At 45.6% G+C, this 26,896-nt stretch overlaps 1 protein-coding gene across 8 annotated transcripts in view; it reads right to left on the bottom strand.

Annotated features, from left to right (window-relative positions):
• Nucleotides 1–1,336: 1,336 nt before the first annotated feature.
• Nucleotides 1,337–26,896, bottom strand: part of nhsa (Nance-Horan syndrome a (congenital cataracts and dental anomalies)) — an 86,179-nt gene continuing 60,619 nt past the window's right edge. Inside the window, exons 2-11 of one of the 8 annotated variants that reach the window (XM_031575186.2) lie at nucleotides 18,207–18,359; nucleotides 17,828–17,851; nucleotides 16,785–16,924; nucleotides 15,932–15,982; nucleotides 12,107–12,302; nucleotides 11,051–11,098; nucleotides 9,592–9,723; nucleotides 6,286–9,234; nucleotides 5,939–6,062; nucleotides 1,337–5,836 (exon numbers count right to left, since the gene is read on the bottom strand). In XM_031575186.2, coding sequence (XP_031431046.1) covers nucleotides 5,152–5,836; nucleotides 5,939–6,062; nucleotides 6,286–9,234; nucleotides 9,592–9,723; nucleotides 11,051–11,098; nucleotides 12,107–12,302; nucleotides 15,932–15,982; nucleotides 16,785–16,924; nucleotides 17,828–17,851; nucleotides 18,207–18,359 — 4,502 coding nt within the window. In that variant the 3' untranslated portion in view covers nucleotides 1,337–5,151. Of the gene's footprint in view, nucleotides 5,837–5,938; nucleotides 6,063–6,285; nucleotides 9,235–9,591; nucleotides 9,724–11,050; nucleotides 11,099–12,106; nucleotides 12,303–13,613; nucleotides 14,151–15,270; nucleotides 15,331–15,931; nucleotides 15,983–16,784; nucleotides 16,925–17,827; nucleotides 17,852–18,206; nucleotides 18,360–26,884 lie in introns of those variants that run through there. The other 7 variants (XM_031575185.2, XM_031575190.2, XM_031575188.2 and 4 more) reach the window with 7 other exon arrangements.

The raw sequence follows: 26,896 nt of genomic DNA, 5'->3' as shown, positions 1-26,896 counted from the left end.
TGACCGCCGTGCCAACTTTTGGGATTTTTATTGTGCTCAAGGGTGCAGTGTTATTACCCTGGAGATCTGCATTGTTGACATTATATACTAATGATAATCCCAGGAGCCCTTCGTATCTACATGGGGAGGGGGTGCTATTCCACAGACTCCGCCATATTGCACCACCATGTTTCTACAGTAGGCCAGAACGTACAAATCGAAACACTAGCACTACAGTCGGTATTTCACGTTTTTATGGCACTTGACGGCCACCGTAGCTTCTCCGACATGCTTGGAAAGGGATAGGCATTCAGTTGGTTGCAGTCTGCAGCCTCACCACTAGATGCCATTAAATCCTACATACTGCAGCTTTAACAGCTCCTGAAGAAAGAAAGTAACTTCCAGCAGGTCAGAATGTGCCTGAACAATCCCAGTGACTTGAAATGTCTACGCAGTGTTGACAGACTAATAGTTTTGCCACCCACATTGCCAAATGACGTTAATATTTACCACTGTCTCATACCAAGGAGGGAATAAAGGCAGATCAAATCAGATAGCGCCATTATAGCCCACTCTTTCATCAAGTAGCCTAATTTAGCAACGATTGATATCTACCTTAACTTTTCTCATAATTTTAAGATCCTAATTAATGATTAGGAGGGCTTCTTGAAATAAAACTGATTTTTTTTCCCCTTGTTGAAATATTGTATTCCTACAGGATAGAGGTATGCATGCATTACAGATTTTCCAGTTTTACACTCAAACCTTCTGTATTACACTACTGGCACTAAAATGGTTGAATACAATGATTGTTATTGGAATACTTAAGAACTTGACTAAACTAAGGTAGTTAGTAAGGTAGTGCTAATTACTGTTATGGACACACGGTGGCAGTCATAATTCTTGGAGGCTCTATATAGACTGAATAAAAACTCTTTCTGTGTATATACATAACACAAACTGATTCATGTTTGCTTTCCATGTGAAATCATTATACTGTTACCATTGAGGAGTAGCTGTGCCTTTTGGGCGGGGCAAGTAGGCTGTAGTGCATCTGAAATGGTTAAATGCATGACTTCAGGGACATGGAAGATGAATAAAAGCATGTGGTAAGGTTTTTCAATGACTTTGTGGTATCACAGATCATTGCTGTCATGAAAACACAACAGATTTTGTGAGCGCTGTCTTTCTCTTTATTTTACTGTTGTATGCAGGTCTACAGCATCATCAATGGTATTTATCAGGATTGCATGAATTGACTGGGATATTCTTTCTGATTGATACAAAAAACATGTAACATGTAGAAGCACTGAATGGCGGACGCAAAGATTTCACACAGACACAGACAAAGTCATGGTTGGTTTTCAAAGCAGTCACATTTATTGGTTCCTTCTATGCACACTTACTAAGCAGCCAGCCATGCTGGCTAATCACTGTTCAGAGATTTACAATGGGATTTTCACAATGTTTACTAAAAAATAAATACAAGACTTGAAGAGTTGCACAGCTCAAAAATATACAAAGGCTTGGAATTAATGTAAACTTTGAAACATTTTACAAAAGAAACACCTTTGCAACGATTTAGAAAGGTATTGTATTTACAAATCTGTACAAAAAATACAAAACTGATGCAAATCTTCTTGATTGAAACTTTCCGCCTGAAGGAGTTGCATCTAGTACCGAAACAGTTAATATGTAACTCTCTTACATAGGCAATTTATTTGTTTGTGATATTTTATTTGATCAAGTAACCTCAAACTTCTTTGCTTACATCTGTAGACAACTTAGACCTTTTGGTAAAAGTATGTGCTACTTGTGTCTCTTCCCTTGGAGCATGCAGAGTTCAGCTGTAAAGAAAATTCAACCAGTTTTAAATGGAAATCCTATATAAATAACTTTAGGTACAGCAAGAGACAAAATGAATACTTCACAAACTCCACTATATCAGTGCAAATGTCTAAGTTATACTTTAAATTCTTGGAATGATAGTATAGAGAATTGTTGCCCTCTGCGTACCCTGTAAGAGGTGGATTTTGAAACAGTCTTAGCTTTTACAAAAGAGCTTGTAAGCCATTTCAATGTAAACCAACAGTAGACCATCTCTCTCTTCGTGGAGTAGTAATATCTTAGCAGATATGCAGTCAAAGGAGGCAGCCGCTATTGTTTTCCCTTTGAAGGTTTAGCTCACTTAAGGCCAGAATGACGTTAACAGTTAAAAACTTTGACACTGGCACATTAGCTCCTTGTCACGGAACAATGTAGGTAGAGACGTATGGCTACAAAGATCTTGTGAAGTAGTTTCATGTCGAGTGAAACAGAGCTCTGTGTCTGAACCAGTTTCCTTACAAGACAGAAGGTTGTATCCGTGTTGGGGGTCAGTGAGATGGCAGTTTTTTTTTATGTATGTGAAGGGAGGGACCAGAAACACTTTTTTAGAAAATTAAATGATTTTCAATGTTTGGCTAGCACACACTATAGCTTATATGTAATATGTATTTTCAGCTTTAAGAGGTTCTCATTGGTTCACCTTACATCTCAGCATTTATGTTCTAAGTAACCAGTGTTTAGGTTTGACAAAGCATGATTCAAAGCTTGATGTCTGTTTAGCTCACATTTTTCAAACTAATAACAGTAAAACAACACATGAAATATGTTTGTTTAAATGGGTTGCGCTCCAATATCTAAGCCATTACAGAGATATGCACCAATTACAGGACAATCAATTCTTTCAATTTCCAATTTTTAGCTGTTTCTTTGTTCCTTGAATGTTTATTTTTTTTTAGTACCAAAAATAAATATATGTAAATGCAGTCATTTGCTGCATCAGAATGATAAAAATAATGGTTACATTCCAAAACCTCAAGGTTTGGATATGAAACGAAAATATAGGGGTGTGGCATATGTTTAAGAAAATCTATGTATTTACACGTTTTTGTCACATGATTTAAAAACCTCAAAAACAAGAGACATGGCAAATCTCTCACATGGAACACCACAACGAGACACTCTCACTCTCCCAAACATGACTTTGCACTCCGATTTGATCCTGGCAAATAGGCTCACAACAACAGTGCCCCATTTTCTTAAACCAACAGCAATAGCTGCATAAAGAACATCAATTCTTGAGCCTTCCTCCAAGTCAAAGACCATCCCTCTTTCTCCAACTCTACACTTTCCACTGCCCTCGCAACATTGCATACTTACACCCATGATCACGTATACTACAGAATGCCTTTCGGCCACATCACCTAGCCGTGCTATCTTGGCCTGTACAAGGCCCCACCTCTCTGACCTATGCCTCTTGGCCACTGCTCAATCCATGTTCCCCTTGCTCTGTTGCCACCTCTCACTGCCACCCCAACTACCCATAAGAGATTTGATTAAGATTGTCAAGTAAGTTTGCTTAGATATGGCAAAAAAACACTACCGTACAGTTAGAAGAAAGTTGTTACAGTAACAGTATACATCTACTCAACATACTGACGAGACAATTTCAAATGATGTTGACAATGTTAATTCACAAAATTTGAGTTTTTAATGTATACTGTATGTATATATAGGTATATTTATATATTATTTCCCATTTGCAAACTTTCTCTTATTTTTTTTCATTTTTTTTTTTCAAATGCATGCGTATAATGAGAAGACAAGGGGGGTATTATGTAACGAAACACACTTCACCACATGCTGGTCAAAGTGTTCTGCTACCCAGCAATTTACTGGTTCCACAGGGTTTGTTTTTCCTATTCTACATTGCACAGTGTTAATCCTGCCGTCTGTTTGTGTGAACATGATGTCTAAATCATTTACCTTCGAGTGAACATCATAAAATCTCAAATCAACAGCATACGTAATTGCAGAGGTATTCACAGAATACATTGGGTTACCACATTGTTTTAGATTTTCCACAAAGCTATGATGGTGGTATTTTTTCAAGTGATAAACTGTTACTGTAACTACAAGAGTCTTTTTTTTCTGAACAGGTGAAAAAATGTGGAAAATACCAAGAGCACAGTAGTTAATGTGTGTTTCCTCTCATGATTTGGAGTTTTGGAAAGAATACCAAACATTTCATTAAAATAGAAGAGCTGCTTTTTAAATAGCATGCCTCTTGCGTTGAGGTTAATGTGACAGACCCCACTATATTTGAGCTCACCTAATAACTACTGTAGCACCTAAAACAGGCATAGCTGGATGTAATCACCATGTGCCACTGACAAAGATTTCACTACCATTTCGAGCTTGTGTCATGAAAACATATGTATATAATCTCTCTCTATATGTGTGTGTGTGTGTGTGTGTGTGTGTGTGTTTGTAGATATAGATATTTATGTTTTGTACTTTTACAATGTGGCATTTATTTAATATAAAACTCTATGAAGTGGTATGCTTGAGGAACTGAAAGAAGTGCAAAGGTGCGGTAGGTGACAAAGCACCTACCCTGCTAAGCTTCCAGCTGAAGTTTCTTCAGACCCGCCGCAAAAAGGCTGACCGGTCTTAAACATGGAGCCTATCAGCGTAATCAATCCTAAGACCCACTATACAAAAGGCCACCATTAGATTGTCCCAAGTGTCTGTCATAGACAAATTAGCATGTAAGATTTTATCGTTCCCTTCTTGTGAAACTGTCTGGACCACTTGCTTTTCACAGTCATTTCCTATGCAGTACATTATGTTTGACATTTCATTTTATAATGCAAATTGTGTTGTCTCAGAAAAGCTAGAAAGAAGGACTGCTTGGACATTTGTGGAGTGATGCCCCTTGTGCCCTTGTAATGTATTCTGTTATAGTTAATCATCACTCAATATTTGATAACCAACGTTTGAAAGTGATTTCATTTCATTATGTAGTCCTCAAGGACTGCAGCATTTAAAAAATGTCAATTTAAAAAAAAAATCATAGTGGATTACTACATCTCGTCTACAATAGTTTTTTTTTTCTTTTCCTAAAAGCAGTTCACTCTTGCTGTGTGGTTACGAAAAGGGTACAAACTCACAAAGTCTTTTTTTCCTCTCGCAATTTTCAACGGCACACACATCAAATTATTATCCATCAACGCCACTGTCAGAACAATTAGCCCCATCTGAATGCTTTTCAAGCCTTCTTTAGAAAAAAAAAATATGTGTTTGTGTTAGTAGCCTTTACAGTGTTGAAGCAGAAAGGTGCATACTCTAGGAGGAGCGGTCGTCGTGCGGACTTCCGTCGGAGTTCTCCGTCTCCCCCTCTGAGATGGCCTGCATGGGAGCCGTGTACAGCCGGCTTCGGGTGCTGTACCGACTGCTGTTTGCAGCGGGTGGTATTCTACAGCGCCCCTGCCGTGAAGAGGCAGAGGTAGGAAAGGCTTTCGGGGAAAACCCCTCTGTGTTGGCTTTGGGGAAAGGGCTATGCAGCTGCTCGGATGTGCCCGGCGGGGACTGCTGATGCTGGGGAGAGATGGGCTCGCCCGGCTGCGTGTCCCCCTCGGTGAAATAATCTCCGGGAGACTTTGGCGCGATTGGGCTCTTCAGAATCTCTGTGGCTGACATGCGGTAGCTGGAATCAGAGCGGCTGCCTTTTTTCAACAGCAGCAGCTTGAACTCCTCGTTGGTGGTGCTGGACTTTTTGGCACTCCTGTAGATTTGTCCCAGTGCTCTCTGAGAACCTGTTGGGGTGGTGGGGGTAGTTGGGGTTACAGGGGTAGTTGGTGTAACTGGGGTGGTTGGGGTGGATGGGGCGGATGGGGAGGTTGGGATGGTTGGGATGGTTGGGATGGTCAGAGAGTTGTTGGTTGGAGTGCTGACTGATGCTGCACCACCCAACCTGTTTCTCCCACTCAGGTCTCCCGAGTCCTTTCTTCCAAGCACTTTCCTTTTGGACCTAAAACAAGCAAAAATGTATGACTAGATTAGCTCTGCTGGCTTCACCACAGACAACATGCAACAAGCTGGGCGGAGCACACTGCGGCAACAGAACACTAACCTGTGAATCATAGCAAAGAGATCCTCCGTTGTACGGCTCCTATTTGGTGACAGGAAAACACTGTCGTCATCGGCTCGAGTGTCCTCATTTAGTGGGGACACTGAGGGATCGCTGGGTGTGGACTCTGAAAGTAAATCAAGAATTGTTCCAATAACTTGCATCTTTTGAAATGACACAAACACAGTCATTTCAGATACCTGAAGCACAACTAGGTGACTAACAATAACACTGTATCAGTCAATTCATAATTTGTCAGATCAATAGATTTCATACAAATAATGAAAGAAGTATAGTATGAAAGAGTATAAATAGTACTGTGAGTAGAAAAAAGTAAAACGTCAAGATACCTCTGCTGAAGTAGTCCTCTGTGTCTGGAGTGGAGCTGTCCTCCCTGCTGTCCTGTGAGGCACTTCTGGTAGGAGCACCTGATGTTTCATATTCCTCCTGATTGTTACCTGCATCGCTGATTGAGTAAGCGTGCGATGTTTCTGATTGAGTTACGATATCAGGCACTTGGTCAAAACTTTCAGACCTCTTGGCTGTTCCATGCTGGGTCGGTGGAGACCCCGTTCTAGTCAGACACAACGTTGAACGTTCCTCTCTTGGCTCCGGTTTTAGTGCTTCATTCTGTTCCACATCCGTACTGTTCCTCGGAAAGAGAGGCTTTATAATGTTCAAGCCTTGTTTCTCTTCCTCAGGACCAGTGGTGCCCTCAGAGATCCCCTGAGCTTCAGTCCCACTCTCCGAGGGGTCATCTTCAGGGCCCCCTTGGTCTGGCTGGGGGGATCGGAAGGCAGTCATACTCCACAGGGGTGGCGGCGCGTGCCTGTCCTGCCTGAATCTCACACTGCTGTGACTTGCTACATCCTTGCCTGGAGTAAACAGTGTTTCACAGTGGTCCTGAGCGGGTGGTTCCTGGGGTCTGTAGGGTGGAGGTTTTCGCGATTCTAAAGGCTTGGTGTTGGCCAGGGTGGTGCTGATGGTCACAGTGGGACACTTGGGTCGCGTGGCGGTGTCGGTGCTAAGCCTCTCGTAACTCCCTTCGTTGGGCCTCCCAACAGACCGCAGCTGGACCGAGCGGAGCACCATGGGAGTGATGGCCATGGAAGCTTCACCACCTCCAGCAGCGGCTGCAGAGGCTCTGGCCTCGGCTTTAGCTGCTACCGCTGCTACCGTTGCTGCTGCTGTTTTCTGCTTGTTCTGATGGAGGATGTGCATCTGACTCCAGTGGGCTGAAGGCTTGTTAATGATGTGAAGAGCACTTAGGTCAAGGTGGGTTGGAGGTATGACTGGCAGCTCTAGGTCCCTCTTGGATGATTGTTTTTGTTGTTGTTGTTGTTGTTGTACTTGTAAGGAAGAGAGAGAGGACTTCCTCTCTGGAACCTTGGGCTTCCTTTTGCCACAGCTCGGGGACAAGGGACTTGGGAAGAAAGCTGAGGGAAAGGTGGATGTTGGGGTTTCTGATTGGCTGGAATACCCACTGGAGGGTGAGGCGAGGCCAATCAGCTTCTCTGGTGAGGGCAGCTTGAACTCATTCTCCACTGAAGGTAGTGAAGGGGTGGTGGCTCGTGACCCCGACTGAGACGTCTGAGATTCAGAACTCTCCTGCGACTTGATGCACTCTATGACAGTTGTGCCCGTAGCAGTGCTGGAGTTCGACAACGACCTGTAGGGATCGTTTGATTTCAAGTCGTTGAGCAGCCACAGATCAGCGTAGTCAGACTGTACAGCCCCTTCATCCTTAAAAGAGTGTGTTTCGCCAGAGACAAACAACGACACATCTGGCATCTCGCTGGAGCTCTCCACCCCCCAGGCTTCAAGTGTCTCCTCACCTTCAGGCTGAGCCGAGGATCTCGCTAAGTCCAGCTGCAGCTTCCTCTCCCTGGAAGACATCGGCAAGCTCTGCCCGCAGGTTATCTTTGGTTCGCTCTTGTTGTGAGTGCTTCCACCTCCACCATTGATTTTCCTCAGGGACGTGCTGCGCTTGGGTGGAGCAGGCTTCGCCTTTGGTTTCCTCAGGGAGAGACAGTGTCTCCCGAGGATCATGTGAGCTCGGTATTCTGCGTGACGCTGCTCTTGAGCTGCATAGTTATAAGTGAAGCTTTTGCTACCTTTAATACCACAGTCAAAGTGCATGGAGGTATAGTAGCCTTCTGTGTCCACTGAGTAGTGTGAAACGGTGTCAGCCTTGTCAGACGGTGGCTTGTCCATGAGGCTCTCAAGGGTGGCTATGCTGGTGAAGCTTGGGCACTCCAAGCTGCCCTCGTCCTCCCGGGAGTGTTCAGGGCTGAAGTCCTGGTGGCAGGACGTGCTGTGTCTGTGGTGTGGGTAGCCCCACTCCCCCTCACTGGCCGTGCTGACCCCTGCGTCGTCCAGCATGTCTGTGGCTGTGGAGGTGAAAGAGCCTGCCCTGTGGCCCCTGAGGCCCTGCGGCCTGTCCGTTGGGTAGGGGTCCAGAATGAAACCAGCTGTGTCGTCGTTTGCGTGCAATGCGGCGTTGAGAGACAGCTCCGAGTCACAGTGTGAGGAACCAGTCAGTGGGGGAGAGGCCGCGGGAGGGATGGTCTCGGATGTCTGTGAGGGGCAGGTGGAGCTGCTGCCGCTCCAGTTACCGCTTGAGGACTGGTGGTCCTCCTTGTGGTCCATTTGACTGGTCATCACCCCTGCGTTCGATACCGAGTGGATAGGGCTGCTGAAGGTGTCTGAGCTGGAAGAGATCTCGCAGCTCCCCATGTCCGCTTTCCGCGGGAGCCGCGATCGCCCGCGGTCCAACCAGCCATGCTCTGGGCTCCCCGCGTGCTGCTTGTACTTCAGGATCCCCAGCTGGTGCTCGGGGATGGCCTGGTCATCAGTGCTTTCCTCCTCATCCTTCAGGATGTGCTCCCCGGGAACCGGCAAGAAGTCCTCCGCCTCATACGGCGAGAGCTCCTCTTCCTCCTCATCGTCATCCTCATCGCTGTCATCTTGGCCATCGTCCACCAGGTGCCTCCCGTCACGGGGCAGACTGCGGGAACGCAGGCGGGTGCCCATGGAGGTGCTGTACATGGCGTCAGAGCTGTCGGGAAGGGAGGAGATGTTGCCCGTGGAGTGGGAGAGCGAGACGGTCACACCCTGGCCTCTCTGGGCTCGTATCCGCCTGCGCGAGGGGGCCGTGGCGGCAATGAGGATGTCCTCCGTCTGGCAGCCCGAGTCCTTGGTGCTGAGACGGCTGCTGAGCGAGTCTTCCTCCTGACAGCTCTCAGGGCTTGCATGCACGATCACAGTCCGCTCTCTGGCAACAGGAGATTCATCCGAGTCTAAGGAAACAGAGGCACATTATGTTAGAATAAAGAGACCAATTAATCGACTGAAAAAAAAGATATAATAATACCACTTAGGTATATGGGGTTTTAAGTGGCAAAATAGAAATATTTTACAAATCAGAATCCTAGTAATTTTTATCAATATATATGTCAAGGATTTATCAGATCTATAAAGTGTTTTCTTAAAGACTGTAAAATTGAACAAAGATGCACGAATTCCTAATTAGAATTGTCTTCAAAAATAAAGTCACATGGCGATTTTCAGCATTTTTTTATCAAAATCATCCATGCTGTTGAACAGGAAAAAGAAAAAAAAAGCAATCTGCGTACAAGTTCCACAGTCTACCGTACCTATGTCTTGCTGCACACGCCTGGGAATTCCGGAGATGGTCTTCCGTCTCCTCAGCTTCCTCCTCCGCTGAAGCACCGACTGGGAGTGAACGAGGGAGCAGCGCACACTGGCGTCTCTGTCAAAACCGACCCCTGCAAAGGGAGACTGGGCATGTGAGGGACTGTTGTGTGCCAGCGACTGTGCTCGTGTCCTTTCCTCTCTGCTTTCTCTCACACACTCTTGCCTCCCTCAGGGGGCCGCTTGGATGCTAATTACATCACACTTCAGCTCTGCATTAAACACTTGGCTTTCGCTACACCAGAATGTTTTACTTTTTGTTTCAGAGCAGCTAAGCCACATCCGGGATTAAAATGAGTCTGCTTCTCACAGCATTTCAAAACATGCATTCTCAAGACTAGATGCTTGATGGATATTTGGCATTATTGCTCCAAATGTTTGGTCATGCATGTACACTGATTTTATACATCATTACATTTACTGACTGGAGATCTTTACATTGTTGGTGAATACAGGCATAGGACACATCACATGAGTTTGAAATCAAAACACACTATGCCATTGTATTGTACTGACACTGTACATTGAATACCAGACACACAGAATGTAATGTCATGCAAGTTGATTGGGGTCACAAATTCAAGACAAAAGCAAAAAAGGGTAAAGTATGGGGACACACCAAATAAATATCCTGGCATTCCTATCACCAACTCCTAAGCCCACTTGTCTTTTCCCTTTTCCCTCTTCCCTCTCTTTTCACAGTTTCTGTCCACCCGACTTCAGTCTCCCGGCTTTGTGTTGTCCTAATTTGTCCCATTTACCCTCCTCATCACGCTCCGTGACATGTCATGTGATTGCCAGTTTGGCTTTTCAGCATTGTGCCAATTACTGCACTTCCCTTGCACTGTGCCATTTCCGTCTGCCTAGCCGCTGACTCAGCTTTGGTTGGCCTGGTGAGATCCAATCCACCTTAACTCAATGCCGTAGACAGTAAATTCATTTCGGCAGGCTTTTTATCCTCTTGATGTGACTAATTGGCATGCATGGGACACTGTCCTCCTCTGCACTTCCCATAACACATAAGCACACCCAAACAACCAGGAAGTCTTGCAATGAGTTACACGTAGGTTTTCGCAGTGGGTAGTTCATTTTAGTGATGATGAACACAGGCCACTAAGTCCTGTTGTTAGATCATTTACATGCTAAGCTGGTTGTCTTATTAGCCATGACAATGTTAAGCCATCTGAAGGACTACGTGGAGATTCAGCTGTGACCTTTATGAAAATGCCCCAGTAAGTAGTGAACACAAGACAATGCGGACACGGGCCAAGTACTCTGCCAGTGTAAAAGTTCTATATGCACATGACACATGAGGCTGTCTACTGTGGCTGCGGGTGAATTAGGGGGGGAGATGTGATGACACTGAAAGGCACGGTGAATGGACACGTAAAATAGGCTCACTGAAGAAGGCTGATATCGCTGGTGGGGAGGCAGAGACGGAGACCTCCTCTGAAAACGAAAACAGATTCAACACACTTGCATGGAGAGCCTACAAACCCTCATCTAAGGTTAAGTACAGTACAAAGCCCAGTGGACTGAGTCCGGTGTTCATGCCCGCTGGCTCACATGGCATTTACGAAACAAATCATACTTCATTGTGGCACAGTTTTTCAGTATATCAGGTATGTTATGGACATAAACACAAGAGGATAGTTCAATACTAATAACTACAGTACTACAGTTGTCCTTTGACAGGGCAAAACTAATGAGCAAATATTCTTTAAAGGCAGCAACTGACTACTAAAAGTTTCATGAAATTACACTGTATACTTACATACAGTACATCAATCAGTGTCTTTATATATATATCTATGTACTTTGGTCCCAGTGATCAAACCAGAATTGTTTACTATACAACACTGAAATGCAGAGAATGCTCCTGGTGGGTAGTGGAACAAAACTAATGATTCTAGAGTCAACGGGACAGCCCAGTTTATACAAAGACATTCATGGGTGTTACCATCCATGGACCAACACACCCGTAAAACATCATAATGCAACCGTTACTTATGAATCACTGACCATGTGTACACACACCAAAGTCCTTCTTCAACACTCACTGCACAACCAGACCTGTGTTTACGTATTCATAGGATCGTAAGTAACTAAACTAAGCTATGATTTTTTTCACCCCACCCAATAGATCATAGCATATTACATTTACGAGTCTATTTTGTCATGATCAGCAGGAGTTTTACAGAGAATGATAGAGAAGAGGACTGCACTTTATCAGTGCTTATAATACCAGACATTCCAGCCATTGAGAGTCAATGACCCTAGCAATGCAAGCGCACTACTCCCCCAGCTGAGCAGCAGGAAAAAAAACATTTGCTTAATGAACCTATGACATACGTATCAACAGCAGGTCTATCAGACACCAGCATCCACACTTGCAAGTAGCCTACAGCACCGGTCACTTAGTGGTCAGCAGCAAAGGAAGACAGCTCTGGCATTTACCTGTGACGTTAATGGGCACGACGCATGAGTTGATCACTTGGGAATCACTTTTCATCCTCTCCTCGGGCGTTGGCAGTGGCAACGGGTCGGACCAGTTAGTCTGTTTGTCCAGCGTGGTGGGGACGTTGGGGATGGGGCACTTGGGCCGGTGGCCTAGCGCCACCAACTCTGAGTCGGCGTCAGTAGGTGGAGCAGCCTGGAAACACATGGGACAATGGCATGGTAAGGTCACGGCAGGGTTAGCGGGCAGGGTTACATGAGGATACCAGCAAAGGGAGAGAGAAAGAGGATGTTAGTGGCTATCTGATGTGTGTGCTGGCTTCGGTGTGTCCTTAGGCTTTCATGTGTGTGGTTATTAATTTCATTTTAAAACACACAATGTCTATATGTATCTGGATGGATACATATTCTACCACAACTAACTACATGTTTTAGCATAGTATTGAAGGCCAGCACACAACACAAACTAAACACTGTGATTGGTTAACACAATAAGCACGCCAAACAACGATATGAGGTGAGTTTAGAAACACGTATGAGTGAAAATATAAAGATGAAGTTGAAGTAGTGAAGCAAAAACACATTTTCATCAACATTGCAATAAAGCATTCATAAGCAGTGAAATCAAACAGACCAATAACCTTTATCTCCAAATTTAAACAGAAACCTTAAAGAGTTATTTTGACGTGGAAAGAAATAAAGGTTTTAAAGCTGAGGATGATCAGCCAGAAACTATCTGAAAATAATTACATAATTCAGTCACAACTCCCATCACATTATTCATGTCAAAAATATAATGATATAATAATATAATAAACCAAACCAGGAGGCTCTAAGAAATAGAAACAGAAAAAGATTAAGTCCCCACACCATGCATAGCTGAGAGAAATGTTTTGTATAATACTAACATGATATTGATTGTGTATTTTGATTGAGTTCATTTCCAATAACAGACAGATACAAATCAGTGTACGCCTTTGTATCAACCGGACTAGGGAGCTATTGACACCAATCTATCACAAGCCAAATGACAAGGCAGAGGGTTTTTAATAGCACTGTCTCCATTTCGCTCACGGTGAATAGTGGCCTAATGGGAAGAAAACCCAGTAATCTCAGATATAGTAGATGAGTGTGTATGCGTGAGTCTGTGTGAGAGATAGAGAGCAAACTTCTACAGTCTGCCACTGAGAGCAGCGTGATAACGTTGTCAAATAAAACAACTTCCATCTGAGCAAACAAACAAAAAGAAAAAAAACACAAAAAAAACCCAGCGATCTCTGCAGCAACCTTGTGCAAAGAACACAGAGTTTTCCCTACCAGATTACATGCTGGCTCTCCCTCTTCTCTCCCCACTTCAAAATACAGAGATCTCCCAGCCAGAGTAAACAGCCCCTACCCTCACAGCACACACAGGCCTTCTCCCTTTAGCATTCAGGATCAAGGGGCTAACATGTCTGTCCTCCACGTCAGAGTCCTTCCCCTCGCAGAGAACCAGAAGCAGGCTTACCTTTGCAGAATGTTTACAAAGTCATCATGTGCGTGAGTCTGGGAGTTGAGAGCCACCAGCCTACGCCTCCACCCCCCATGGTTGAGAGTGAATCTGACTGAGAGCTGCTCCATCAGCTTTTGTGCTCTCTCTCTCTCTCTCTCTCTTTCTCTCTCTCTCTCTCTCTCTGTGTCTCTCTGTCTCTCCCAGTCTGTCTCTCTCTCCCCCTACAGACCAGCGAGGGCCTCACAATAAACATTGGCCACAAAAGGAAACCGTTTCCAAGGCAACTTTCACCCCACAAATTAAGGGGGGGGGAAAAAGTTCTACTGGTGCAAAAAGGGGAGGACAGAATCAGAGAGAGTGAGTGAACAGCTGATTTGTTTGTCAAACAAAAAAAAGCACTTTGGCTTGAAAGATTTGAGAGCGACCATCAGAAAGGGAGAGGGGGGAGTGTGAGAGAGGGACGTAGGCTGTCAGAGTGATAAGAGGAGGGGCGGGGAAGGAGCAGGAGGGGAAGAGAGAGAGCGAGGGAAGGAGAGAAGGGAGAGGTAGAGGGAGAGAAGAGACGAGGGTAGGGAGCAAAGAAAGAGAGGAGAGAGAGAGAGCGCAAGAGAGACGGTGAGGGAAAAAGAGAGGAGTGAGAAGGGGGAGAGTGTGCGTGTATGTGTGTGTGTGTGTGTGTGTGTGAGAGAGAGAGTAGGAGAGGGGGAATGAAAAAAGGCAAATGTATTGGTTTGGATCTAGTTTCTGGCCTCTATTCAAAGGCTATTTTCATTAGAAAGGGGAGAGGGGACCTCAGGGGTGAAGTGTAAAAGAATGTCATTCATGAAATCTGGCCAACAAGGAGGGAAGAGAGAGGAGAGGGGGAGGGGGAGGAGGGTGGGGGGGAGGAAGAGAGCGAAAGGTTTCATGGGTAAATGAAGAGCACTACAGCTGCCCTCTCTCCCAGAGTCAGACACACAGGCGGGGTCTGTGGGAAACCACAGCGCACAGGCTTTATGGGTAATGACAGTGTGCTCTCTTTAACACACACACACACACACACCACACACACACACACACACACACACACACACTCCACTCAGACACCAGCTTCACCCTGGAAACCCTGTCATTAGGAGATCCCTGGCTACAGTTCCTCTCTCTCTCGCCCTCTCTCCTTGAGTATCTGAAGCACACACACATTCCACACATACTCTACTTGAAAGCTGACTATTCTTAAGATTCTCATTCACAACACACAGATGGGCATGAAGATATCAAACTGCTATCCAGTGTCTCAAATGACTTTACCGCAACCAACCTAACACTCGAAAGGATTCAGATATCATCTCCATTCAATTTGCACTCATTTACACAAGAAATGCTGCAATTAGGAAATTGTGTTCCAACATGCTGGGGAACACAGAACACATGCAGTGTGTATGGTGTCAATGCTAAAAAACTGTTAGAAATCTCATTGTAAGGATTAGCAAGGAGAAGCTTATCATTTAAGAGGCCCGTTTGCACTGTTGAGAGAAATACACAGTACAGGCTGTCACACAGAGGCGAGAGAGGAGGAAAGTGTGAAGGGATTAAAACGGAGAGGTTTGAATGTTAGCTGTTAGTACACGCAGTGGAGTAGAGTCTGGAGTCGAGGGGTTGGCGGGGGGGGCGGGGGTGGGGGGTACAATACCTTTCTCCAGGGAGAGAAGTGGCAGCACTCGGTGGGAGAGGGTGGGCGGGCATTCTCAAACTACAAACAAACACAAGGGTGGCAACAATGAATGGGGATTGAAAACTAAACATCAAGATGGACGGATTCCTCTGGGAGCTATAAGGGTGGAAGGTGGGGATAAAACAACACATATGACAAGGAGTAAAACATGGCGGTCTGGGCAGAGGTTATCACTACTGGGACTGAGGACAGGGAGGGGAGGGGAGTTGGAGTTGGAGGGGCCGTGAACAACTTGTAAGTGGTCCATCTCTTTGCTTAAATGTCTCCATGCTGACATGTCCACTCCTAGAATGAAAAGCAATTATTCGTTAAATTAAAAAAAAAAAACTGTTGACCTCGTGTTGACGTCTAAAAACTGTGATGGAAGAAAAACAATATTTTACTGCTGCGAGGGAGAGAGAGAGAGAGGTATTTTATGAAGTGGATTGTTGGATTTTTTACAAATGTTTAACAATGAGACACCATGTCTTCAAATGCAGAGGGAGGGAAATAAACCTCAACCCAACAGGGAAAACAGGACAACGGATCCCAACAGACCCGCCACTACATGACCAATCAGGTCAGGATGTAGATGAATGAAGCACACAGGAAACACACATGGCATGGCCGCTCGGTTTACCTGTCTCTGCGGGGTCTGACTATCTGCCTCTCTAGCGGCTCCCTCTTGCAGCTTTAAGCGGGAAAGATACAAGAGAAGAAAATGTCAGTTGAACTAACTGGGGCGTCTCACGGAAAGAGTTTAGTGACTAGAGAAAGAACACTGGTGATGTGCAGCATGCATAAACACAAAGAGAACACGTTTAATGTATTTCAATGTCAACATGGTGGAAATACATGTGATTTAACACCTCACAACTTAAAGCTTGACAGCTGTGTACTACAGTTGAGTGGATGTAACTGCTACACGAAGAACAAAGATGAAACCAAAACACCAGACAGAATACAGAATACAGAATGCTTTCCATGCTATGTGGATGAACAGCAATGGCCTCTTTGTGACAGCGTATCTCCGACCACTGTACACAATCCACCTGGAGAGATGGGCTGGTGATGCAGCATGCTACAGCACAGTTCATGACGCCTTAGGTGAAACTCTTTTACCTGCATCTGAGGTGCCTGTGTGTCTGTGTCCCCCCCTGTTCTCTCCTACACAGAACCCGTTCACAAACGATAGGCATGCGGGTCAAAAAAACAATGTAAATCCTCTAGCAGAGAGAGCATACACATTTGGTTGGTTTTAAAATGACTAGTACATTCCTTCATTCAAATCGACTTGTGGTAGAGTGAAAGGCCACATTTTAAGTGGTAGCTGTGCTTCCACAGTATCAGGCTAATTAGCATGACATTGCAAACACCAGTTTTACCAGTTGAGTAAACTTGATCAGTTTGCGGAAAATAACCTAAGCAAGTGACTTTTCCTGCGTCGAAACAAAGAGAGGCATTTCATGGTGTTGGTGTGAGTGAGAGCTTACCGTTCTCAAGTGCCGGGCTTTCTGCTCACGCCTCCTGAGCGTGCGCGGTGAGGGGTACGTGGGCATAGGGGGCGCCACCGAAATGTTGATGGTCACCCGCCGCTCCCTCTTGTTGTTTGCCTGCTGCCGCTGGAGCTGATCTGTGGGGCACACACACACACACACACACACACACAAACATACACACCCAGACACACACACACACACACACACACACAAACATACACACCCAGACACACACACACACACACACACACACACACACACACACACAAACATACACACCCAGACACACACACACACACACACGAACACACACACACACAAACATACACACCCAGACACACACACACACACACACACAAACATACATACACACACATACACACAAACATACACACCCAGACACACACACACACACACAAACATACATACACACACACACACACAAACATACACACCCAGACACACACACACACACACACAAACATACATACACACACACACACACAAACATACACACCCAGACACACACACACACACACAAACATACATACACACCCAGACACACACACACAAACATACACACACAGACACACACACACACACCACACAGACATCGAAAATACTGAATTATAGTCTATGCAAAAATGCCTCTCAGACATCACATGGCAGATGTTGATTGTTTACATTAACACAAATGCCACATCATGAATAAACATATCATGTGACATTCACAGGAGAGCAAAACTGATAATCACACCACACCACATCACAGGGGGTCCACACAGTCAGTGGGAGGTCTAATTCTACAGCACAGCACGCACACAGACACACACACATATTTGGCACAAACATTGAATTACTGTGTGTGCAAGACACACAGGTCAACACACACCATAAACACACATTAGGTCACACACTGTCTATGGTATGTAGTTACTATGATTTCCCAAATGGGTCTATATTTCAGCTACATTCTATAGTTATCTCTTGACACCACTAGGGGGCAATATTTAGCTTTGGAAGACTGAAATGCAGACCTGGCTCATGACTCCATGAGAAGCCTTTGGAATGAGGTTGGAAAAACAAACACACAAATAGACAAACATAAGAACAACATGACCAGGTCATAGCTCACATGCTTGTCAATTACATCTCTCAAAAGTGGGTTTCACAAAAGCATATCATGGCTAAACACATACAGGCACTATCAGTGAGATGTAACTGTACTACAAAAGAAGTAACGGGTGTCAGAATCAGCTGAGTACAGAGAACAAAATGATCAATACCCTGACTGTAAAATCAACACTGTGATATAGAAAGGGGGGAGAGAGAGAGAGAGAGAGAGAGAGAGAGAGAGGTAGAGAGAGAGAGAGATGGAGGTGTTGGAGACTAATGGGTGGGTGCTGTGGGCCTGACCTCGCTGCAGCGCCCGCAGGCTCTGTTTGGCGTGGCGGTGGAGCTCCTCCACGCAGGCAGGCCGGGTGGAGGGGTGGAACACATTGCGCTGCTGGTGCCAGGGGGCCTGGTAGTGTGACGTCAGCTTACTCTCCACATCCAGGTTCGACACGGCTGTGTGCAGAAGAGAGAGAGGGGGAGAGGAGGACGGTAGGGAGAGAGGAGGACAGGGAGGAGAACAGAAGAGAGGGGGGAGAGGAGGACGGTAGGGAGAGAGGAGGACAGGGAGGAGAACAGAGGAGAAGGAGGGAGAGAAAGGAGAAGGAGAGAGATGGGAGAGGGGAAGGAGGGAAACAGCCAAGCAGAGAGGAGATGGAAGAAAGAGAGACAAGAGGGGTGGGCAAGGGAAAGAAAAGAACACATCAGTCAGACTTCACAGAGAAACCATCCAATCCTTCATGACACTGTTTGACGTCCGCCCTGTCCGTAAGGGCTTCTCTCTGTCTGGCTCGTCACTCAAGTTCAATTAATTGTTTGATCTCTTCCGCGTCTCTGTATTCGCCTCTGCTATCCAGACTGACTCTACAGTACAGCTGAAAGCACCCTGTCACAAAGGACCTGTCCACATCTGCACTTACTTACAGGCCCCATCACAAACGCAATGGAGAAATTGGTGGCTAAGCAAACCCACACAAGCAGGGGGTCCGCCAGAGCCAAAAGCTCCGGAATCAACCCTACAATGTTCCCACAGCAGAAATCAGCGTGACCCAAAAAGCTCTCTCTCACACACACACACACACACACACACACACACACACACACACACACACACACACACACACACACACACACACACACACACACACACACACAGAGGAACACTGGCGGGTGTGTTATGATGGCTGTGTGATTTGGACGAGTGAGGGTTCACACACCAGTGCAGAATCCATCAATCACAGCAGTCTCGCCCTGGACGGAGGGGTACATTTGTGTTCCCTCTGTGGCCATTTTATGGCGCTGGTTGAACCGAGACGTTGGCGCTTGAGAAATATGATCCTCTGGTACCACCACTCCATCTCAGGGGCAGCGGGTACAGTGACTACCTGGCCAAAGGGAACACTCAGGTTACGCCTCCAGACAGATGGTGTTCGCAAACCAATTAGCTGTGGCATTACCATATGCATTGCCAAACTACCGACTGTAGTTTCTACCTCTAGACTCTGATTACTAGTCAATTAAGGCCGAATTTAAGAGGCTTTTACTTTCTGCCGTCCATTTAGAAAGTCTAGAATGACTCTCTTTCACGTGGGCACTAACTTTTCCCCGGTTTTATCAGATTTGTTTTCTTTCTTTTTTTGTTTGTTTGCATTTCTTTTTGTTTAGCTTTTCTTTGGCATTATGCATGCTGTAATATAAGCTGACAAGCATGTATGGATGTGTTTGGAGCGCCTGTCATCTCCCAGTGTTATTTGAAGGTATAAAAAAAGCACGACCACTGATGGAAAAATCTGTGTGTGGGCTGGCTCGTCTGTCTCTAAATCCTCTCACTACTCTGACGGATATTCTAATGTCCTAATCTTTCTCTGCTAAACTCACAGAGCCTGAAGCAGACTGAAGCCAGTGCTGGAATGAGTCACATTTCCTTTGCGGTTCCATCCAGACACTCTACAACAGGGACTTTCAAAATGTAACCACCACCACTGCTTTACACCAGGAGGACAGATCTTATCTCTATGTAGGTAGCAGTGCCTTATTAAAGTACAAAAGAACTTGACCACAACTCTCGAGCACAATGATGCGCTAATGCAATTTGGGTAAAGACCGTAAGTTGATACCAAGATGGGTCACTCAGGCCCACAGAGGCAGAGATGACTCTGTGACTAAAGCATTGAGTGGGGAGGAAGTGAGAGTGAACCCTGTATGCTCACTGTTACTCTGGGGGTGTACAGTGTCTCTGGACCGTCTTACAGCCACAGTGGTGATAAACACAGCAGCAATCGATTTATTCACAAGTGTGAACTGGGTGTCAGGTTAATGGGCCATAACAAGCCAACCCTGTATTCACTCACACACACTGCCATAAGATTGTGAGGGTTATAGAAGTGTATTTCAGTAGTAACATGTTTCTCTTTTGGGGGGGAGTTTGGGTGTGTGTATAAATGTTTTCTCTTTCACTCATTCTTTCTTTCTTTCTCTCATTCCTTTTCACTTTTCTATTCTGTCTCCATCCTTTCTTTACCTGGTCTTCCACTCATCTAACACGTAGTCATTAACATTACACTCCCTCTCCTCAGTACACTTCTCTCAGACACACACACGGCATCGCATGACACGACTGTTTTCATTCTTCCGCTTCCAGCTCTGTACGCACATCCAAAAGAGAAAGAAAGTGAAAGAAGCGGTGAAGAAGAAGAAGAAGAAAAACAAAATCACGTTGAAGTTAAAAAGTAGATGGTGTCCGACAGCTTAAGACAACACAGCAGAGCTGCAGTCGGCTTAAACCTTAAAAGGGGAGTGAAAAAAAACAGCAATAAAAAGCCTTTTAAAGCACCTCCAGCCCCAGCCTTTGATGGTATCAGATGCGCTCATTTGCTGGAGTGAGTGAGGCTTGTGAAAGCTAAACAGGGGGAGCGGCTAATCAGAGGGCACAGCATTAGCACGACAATATCTCTGGCCCCTGTGAAACGCATTAGCCATGGACAATGGGCTTTAATGCAACCTGACACCTGGGCGTTTGATCACCTGGAGCTGGAGCACTACTGTGAATGTGTGTGTGTGTGTGCGTGTGTGCGTGTGTGTGCGTCTGTGTGTGTGTGTGTGTGTGTGTGTGTGCGTGTGTGTGTGTGTGTCTCTCTGTGTGTGTGTGTGACTGTGTGTGTCTGTGTGTGTGTGTGTGTGTGTGTGTGTGTGTGTGTCTCTGTGTGTGTGTCTCTGTGTGTGTGTGTGTCTGCTCTCATGTGTGACCAGTGGAAACAAAATCTATGTGTGGAGGGTGTGGAGCAGAAAGCTCCTGATTCAGATTGCATGTGGGCTTAACAGTCCAATCGCATTGATTTCAAAGTCCGTGCTGGAGATGAAAATGTATGGAGTCACATGCGAGGAGGCAAAAGTGACAATGATTAATTTGCTGAGGAAGAGAAAACCAATACCGGAAAAGAGCCCTACAATTCCACAGCAACTCTACAGCAAAGAGAAAACAATCTTGAGATGCACATACGTGCACACACACAGACACAGAGACACAGAGACACACACACACACACACAAACACACACACACAGAGACTGTCTGCTCAGCTCAGCTCTGATACCGCAGGCACACACAGCTCAAATGTGAATAAATAAGGCTGTCTGAGCTCTCTTCCTCTATTACTGATGCACTAGTCATTAGTAGGCAGGAGTATTAAGGCGGACAAATCTGGGTCACGAATTCAATAGAGCACTGCAAGCCTGATCTCCTCAATACTGTCTGCCTGTGGATGCACTACGCCAAAGATAGCTATTGCCCTCCATTTACAAAAAGAAAAAATATATTATTATTATAAAAAAAATATATTATATTGTATTATATTTTCAGTGTAGTATAATATAGTGTATACCATATAGTATAAACTTAGGCATACATATATGTCTGTATATATTCACCCAAATAGTTATATATATGGTGGTCACCTGTTTGTCAGAGCATGATAATTTGATTGTACTGAGGTGTAATTTTTATGTGTGTTCAGTCATGCTCTCCTGTGGTGTGCACCTACCAAGCCATACCAGCTGCACTTCTGCACTAACCTCCGACCTTTCACCTCTGACACCTGGAGGTTTCATGTGCCTGTCCATTTAATCCCGTATGTTCGGGTCAGTTTGGAAATGCGAGGGCAGCGACGGAAAAGCAAGCTGCACTGAACTGTGCTTTCATCTTAGATAACTTCTTATGTGCTGAAAGTAATCTTCTATTTGGGCTATTACAGCAGCGGTAGGAAAAGGGTGGAATCTATTGTTCCTCCCCTGACAACAAAAATAGCACCGGGGATACGTCAACGTGATATATGGAGGAGCCAGGGCAGGCAACCGCGTCTCTGAAACCTTTCCAAGGATTTGGCATTTGGCGCACGGATAATGGATAAGTCATGTGTTTACCAGGCAAAGGCATCTGCTAGCCATTTTCCAACTCACTCACTAGCTCTCTGGACCTGCCAGCGCAGCGCTTGGCTGAGACGACCTGTCTCACCCTCCAAAAGGTGTATTTCCCCTCGATCGCTCTCGCTTTCTCTCCGCTCTTTCCCTCCTTTGTTGTGGCGCCAGGTTATTCTTCTTTTCGGACCCTTTCAAGAGTGAAAACTCCCCTCCGACTGAAGCCAAGTTCCAAGTCCAGGAAATGGCATGCAGTAACCTCTCTTCCACCTCCTGCGCCATGTTTTGATCACTCCTGCCGCTGATCAAAGCAGTTTGCCAGCCAGGTGCCCTCCCACAGGCGAGTTTCGAAAGAAACATCTGCCTCAAATATTACTTACTTGTTACATGTCTAACAGCGCATCAGGTATAAAGGTAGTTTATTTATTTAGTTTATACAACAAAATGGTCAAACCAAGTGAGAATACAGTTCAAACAGGGTCAAACCAAATGAGAATAATGTGAAGGACTGTCAGACTACTAGCAAAGTTTAAGTAGGTGCTCATCACACATCCAGACAGCCCATCTACAACGACATGACTCTTTCAGTGAGACACATTACAGGCGTATGGGGTCTTCCAGGATGGTGTCCTAATTTACCCAAAGTAATGGATCCGCTACCACAGTGCACCCCATACCCATAACCAAAACCAATCTGTTCGCGGCTAGCGTCTCGTTAACGCTGAAAGCAGCTGCTGTGCTTCTGTGCAGAGATGAAAGAGTAGGCGAGTGCATGTGGCTACCACTCCTCCTGACTCTCACCTGGCCATGTCCGTCTCCCTGCTCACACACACAGCAAGAGAGGAGCCGCCGCCTCCTGGGAACATCGTTACAACACCCTGTTGTGAGCTGGTGCATAAACACATGCCGCAGTTGTGTACAAATGCTCAGTCAGAATGTCGCTAATTTTCAAGTTCTCAAGCACATACCATGTGCAGCTTGGTCTAAAAAGTCTAAATTCACAGTGATAGGATTCACTCTAGTCTCTGGTTAGTTTTTTTTTGTTGGCAAATGCAGGGAGGAATGGACACATGGGGCCACAGAGAAGAGTTTTCACACTTTCATTCCCCTGAAGACTTCTCACCTTGAGGTCAATGACACTCCAGAGCCTCCTGGGCATGAGTGTGTGTGTTTGTGTGCATGCTGTAGGTAAGCGAGGCTAAAAGAGTGGAGATCAACCGAAGTTGAGATTTAATTTTATTGTCAAGGCTTCAGGGAATCCACACCTACACATGCAGACAGCTTGTCTTGTCTTCAGCTTTCCCCCCCACTGACTGTCTGGAAAAGTCTGCTTCAAGTAAAAACTGCTTCAAATATAGTGTTTCTATGCAATTAAGGGCAAGTTTGTGCATCTGTGTGCAAGTCTCTCTTTGCAAGTTAGTGAGTTGGCGGTGTTGTTTATCACAGACTCGCAGCTCTCAGTGGAAACTGCTGGGGTTGACAGTAGCAGCACAGGAGCCTTGAGGTACATATTCTCTCCATCTTCGCTCACTAGACAAGTGATAAAGGTGAACACAATTAGAGCCCATGTCTGCAGTATATACCCCTAATCCACCATCACCATCATCCACCATGATCCATCATCCTGAGCTCCCAAAGGTGCTTACGCCTGGGGGAAAGCCACTGCACCCTGCTAGGAGCGGGGGGCTAAGCTGACATGCACCTAATGGCATCTCTGCTCGTGCCAGCCTGCGGACAGACCACTGGTCACTTGACTTGAAAGCCAGGCTTTTTGTCTGGTTTGGGGTACCCTCAGAACAGGAGAGGTAAGGTTTATCAGGGCAGGATTATGGTGCGATTATGAGAAACTGCACTTTAAAATGCCCTGATGATGTATGACCCTATTTTTTATTCTTTTTTTTACAGTTAGTCTCCTCGCCGGCGCCGCGTGGTTAATGTTTTTTGGCTGCCTGGCATACTTGTTTATGAAGATGTGCCAACTGGGGGTGGGGGCAGGGCACTGCTGGAGTGGACGTGTGTGTGTGTGTGTGTTTGTGTGTCTGTGTGTCATCTCTTGCCCGCTTGCGAGGCCCCCCCCGTTGAGCGCTGAACTGCTGCCCCTGCAGTGTTGGCAAGGCCCCCTCAGGGAGGGACTGGAGTACCCGTCCATAGAGCCCTGTCGCCTACTGGCGCTCTGTCTGTCTGTCTGTCTGTGTCTGTGTCTGTGTCTGTGTCTCTCTCTCTGTGTATAAAGGTGCTTTTCCATTGCAGGAACTTGTGAGCCGTTCAGGGGGGATGCTTTTCCACTGCATGAACCGCCCCTGTAAGGACTCTCTTTCAGGACTGTTTTTCGGGGCAGAATAGGTACCTACTCCAGGGTAGGTACTTCTGTGTGGCCCTGAAACTGCTGGGTGGTGCTTGCAGTGATGGTTGACACTTATTGGTTTAACGCGTCGTGAATGGAACACAAAAAAAAGCGCCATTTTTAAAACCACCAACATTTTTTTGGGCTACATTGTGAATACAGCTAAGTTAATTATATCTTACAAGTTAGCTTGTAAAGGCTACAATCACTGAATGAACACAAGGCAAAATGTTTGCTCAACATATAGGCTTTAATAAATCATAGTGGTGCTGGTGTATTCATTTATAAAGTAATTACAGCTGTCATGAAGCCTTTTAATCGAGTGTTAGCAAATTCAACTGTCGACTCGACTGTGTGAGCTCGAGCACATCAGGGTTCAGCCGAGGACAGCCCCCAATGGGGCCATGTAAACACATTCATCAAGCACCCAGAAACTGTGTCTCTAACAAATCCTGCTGGAATCTGTTCATGGCCAAAATGATGCTCCGGCTTATTCAGAGTGGTCTAGACTCCAAAAATCCACCTTTTAAATTCTTGCTCATGTTTGAGAGTTATAACAAAGATTATTTTGAGAGGTACAATATGTCGAGAGTGTAAAATGGCGAGTGGCAAGAGGAGGTTTTCTTTTAACAGCAGGGACTCAAAGGAAAACACAACACTTCTCCATCACCCTCATGAATAACATCTCCCTCACTCTCCTACCTAACACTCTTTAACATGGCGTCTGAGAGAGAGAGAGAGAGAGAGTAAGACAAAGAAAGAGAGACTAAGATAGAGAGAGAGTAAGATAGAGAGAGAGAGATGGAGAGAGAAAAAGAGAGGTGGAGAGAGAGAGAGAGAAGGAGTGAAAGAGAGGGAGAGAGTGGGTTGTCCCTTATGGTCGTGTTGACAGCTGCTTCGCCACCAACAGGCTCTAACACCATTAACCCTCCAAAACAATCGCAAAGGGAAAGGAGGAAATTGGCAAGAAATAAAGAAATAAACCTCACCACTTTAAAATACACGCCAGATACTTGCTTTTGTGTTTTACGCAAAAAGGGGCTCCATCTATACAAACACTCTATCATCAATAAACTATTCAAGGGAGGGACTGCGGCAGTGGCTGAAGATATTGGTGTGTACCTGGTGATCCTCCAACACCAACACTCTGAAGAAAGACAATCCCCCCAAAACAACACCATGAGAATGGGAGGGCAGGACGACTAGAGATAATGACTGTGATAAAGACATTGTCCTCTTAAGACAAGAATGACAATGGATGGGAAACACAACCTCATAACCGCTCTCTATCTCCTCTCCCCTTCCTTTGCCCAGCGCTCTGCCTATCGTCCTGCCTGCAGTCAGGGGACTCTCTCTTCAGCTCTTCACTTCCGTTAATACAACACTCACAGCATGAGCGAGGCGGCTTCACAAACAAAACTCGAGCCTCCACGGGGGTCACTGTCCTCCAGCAGAACAGCAACCAGAAAAGCCCAGGACACACATCAACTCCAGTTAAGTCTGGATCCTGCTCAGGTTCAGCTGGGGACTCTGCCTGTCTGCACGGATCCCGCTTCCTGGGAGAGGGAATGGTTAAGCAGCCGGTCCCCCTTGTCCTGTCAGCCGGCACCCTCTAATTACCCAGAGCTGGTTCAGACACGACCCAGGAGCCAAACCCCTCACCTTCACACCCAGGCTCCAATGGTGGGAGAGAACACGCACGCACGCACGCACCGACACAAACAAAAACGCACACACACACACACACACACATACACACACACACACACACACACACACAGAGGCCCAAATGTTGCCCATTTACTTTAATGACACTAAACTTCACACTGTCCCTCTACTGTTTGGGCACTGAGTTTGAGTGAAAGGACACATCCCCTCTTAACAGCCAACAGAATGGGAACAATAACATCAACCAAAGGCTGCGAATAACATTCACACCCCAAAGACTGAGAGCAAGAAGAAGCATTTTTAACGGAATAGCAAACACGTGAGCGCTTCTACACAAGGGTTCTCAGTATTACTGACAAAAAAAAAACAATGCATGTAAGGACACCGCTCCGGTTCAGTTCTGCTCGTTGTATTCAGGTCATGGCATTTCAAGAAAGACCTCTAGTCTACAACAAACTGCACCAAGCAGATCACAATGACAGGAAGGCAAACGAAGGAGCAAGGAAAAGCGACAGATGAAGAAAGTCAGACATGAATGAAGAGTGATGGTACTATACCTCGAGACCTCA

The sequence above is a fragment of the Clupea harengus genome, chromosome 10 (genome assembly GCF_900700415.2).
Source record: "Clupea harengus chromosome 10, Ch_v2.0.2, whole genome shotgun sequence".
In the NCBI taxonomy this organism is placed as follows: domain Eukaryota; kingdom Metazoa; phylum Chordata; class Actinopteri; order Clupeiformes; family Clupeidae; genus Clupea; species Clupea harengus.
Note: the sequence above shows the minus strand (reverse complement) of the source record. Positions and strands in the feature narration are given on the sequence as shown.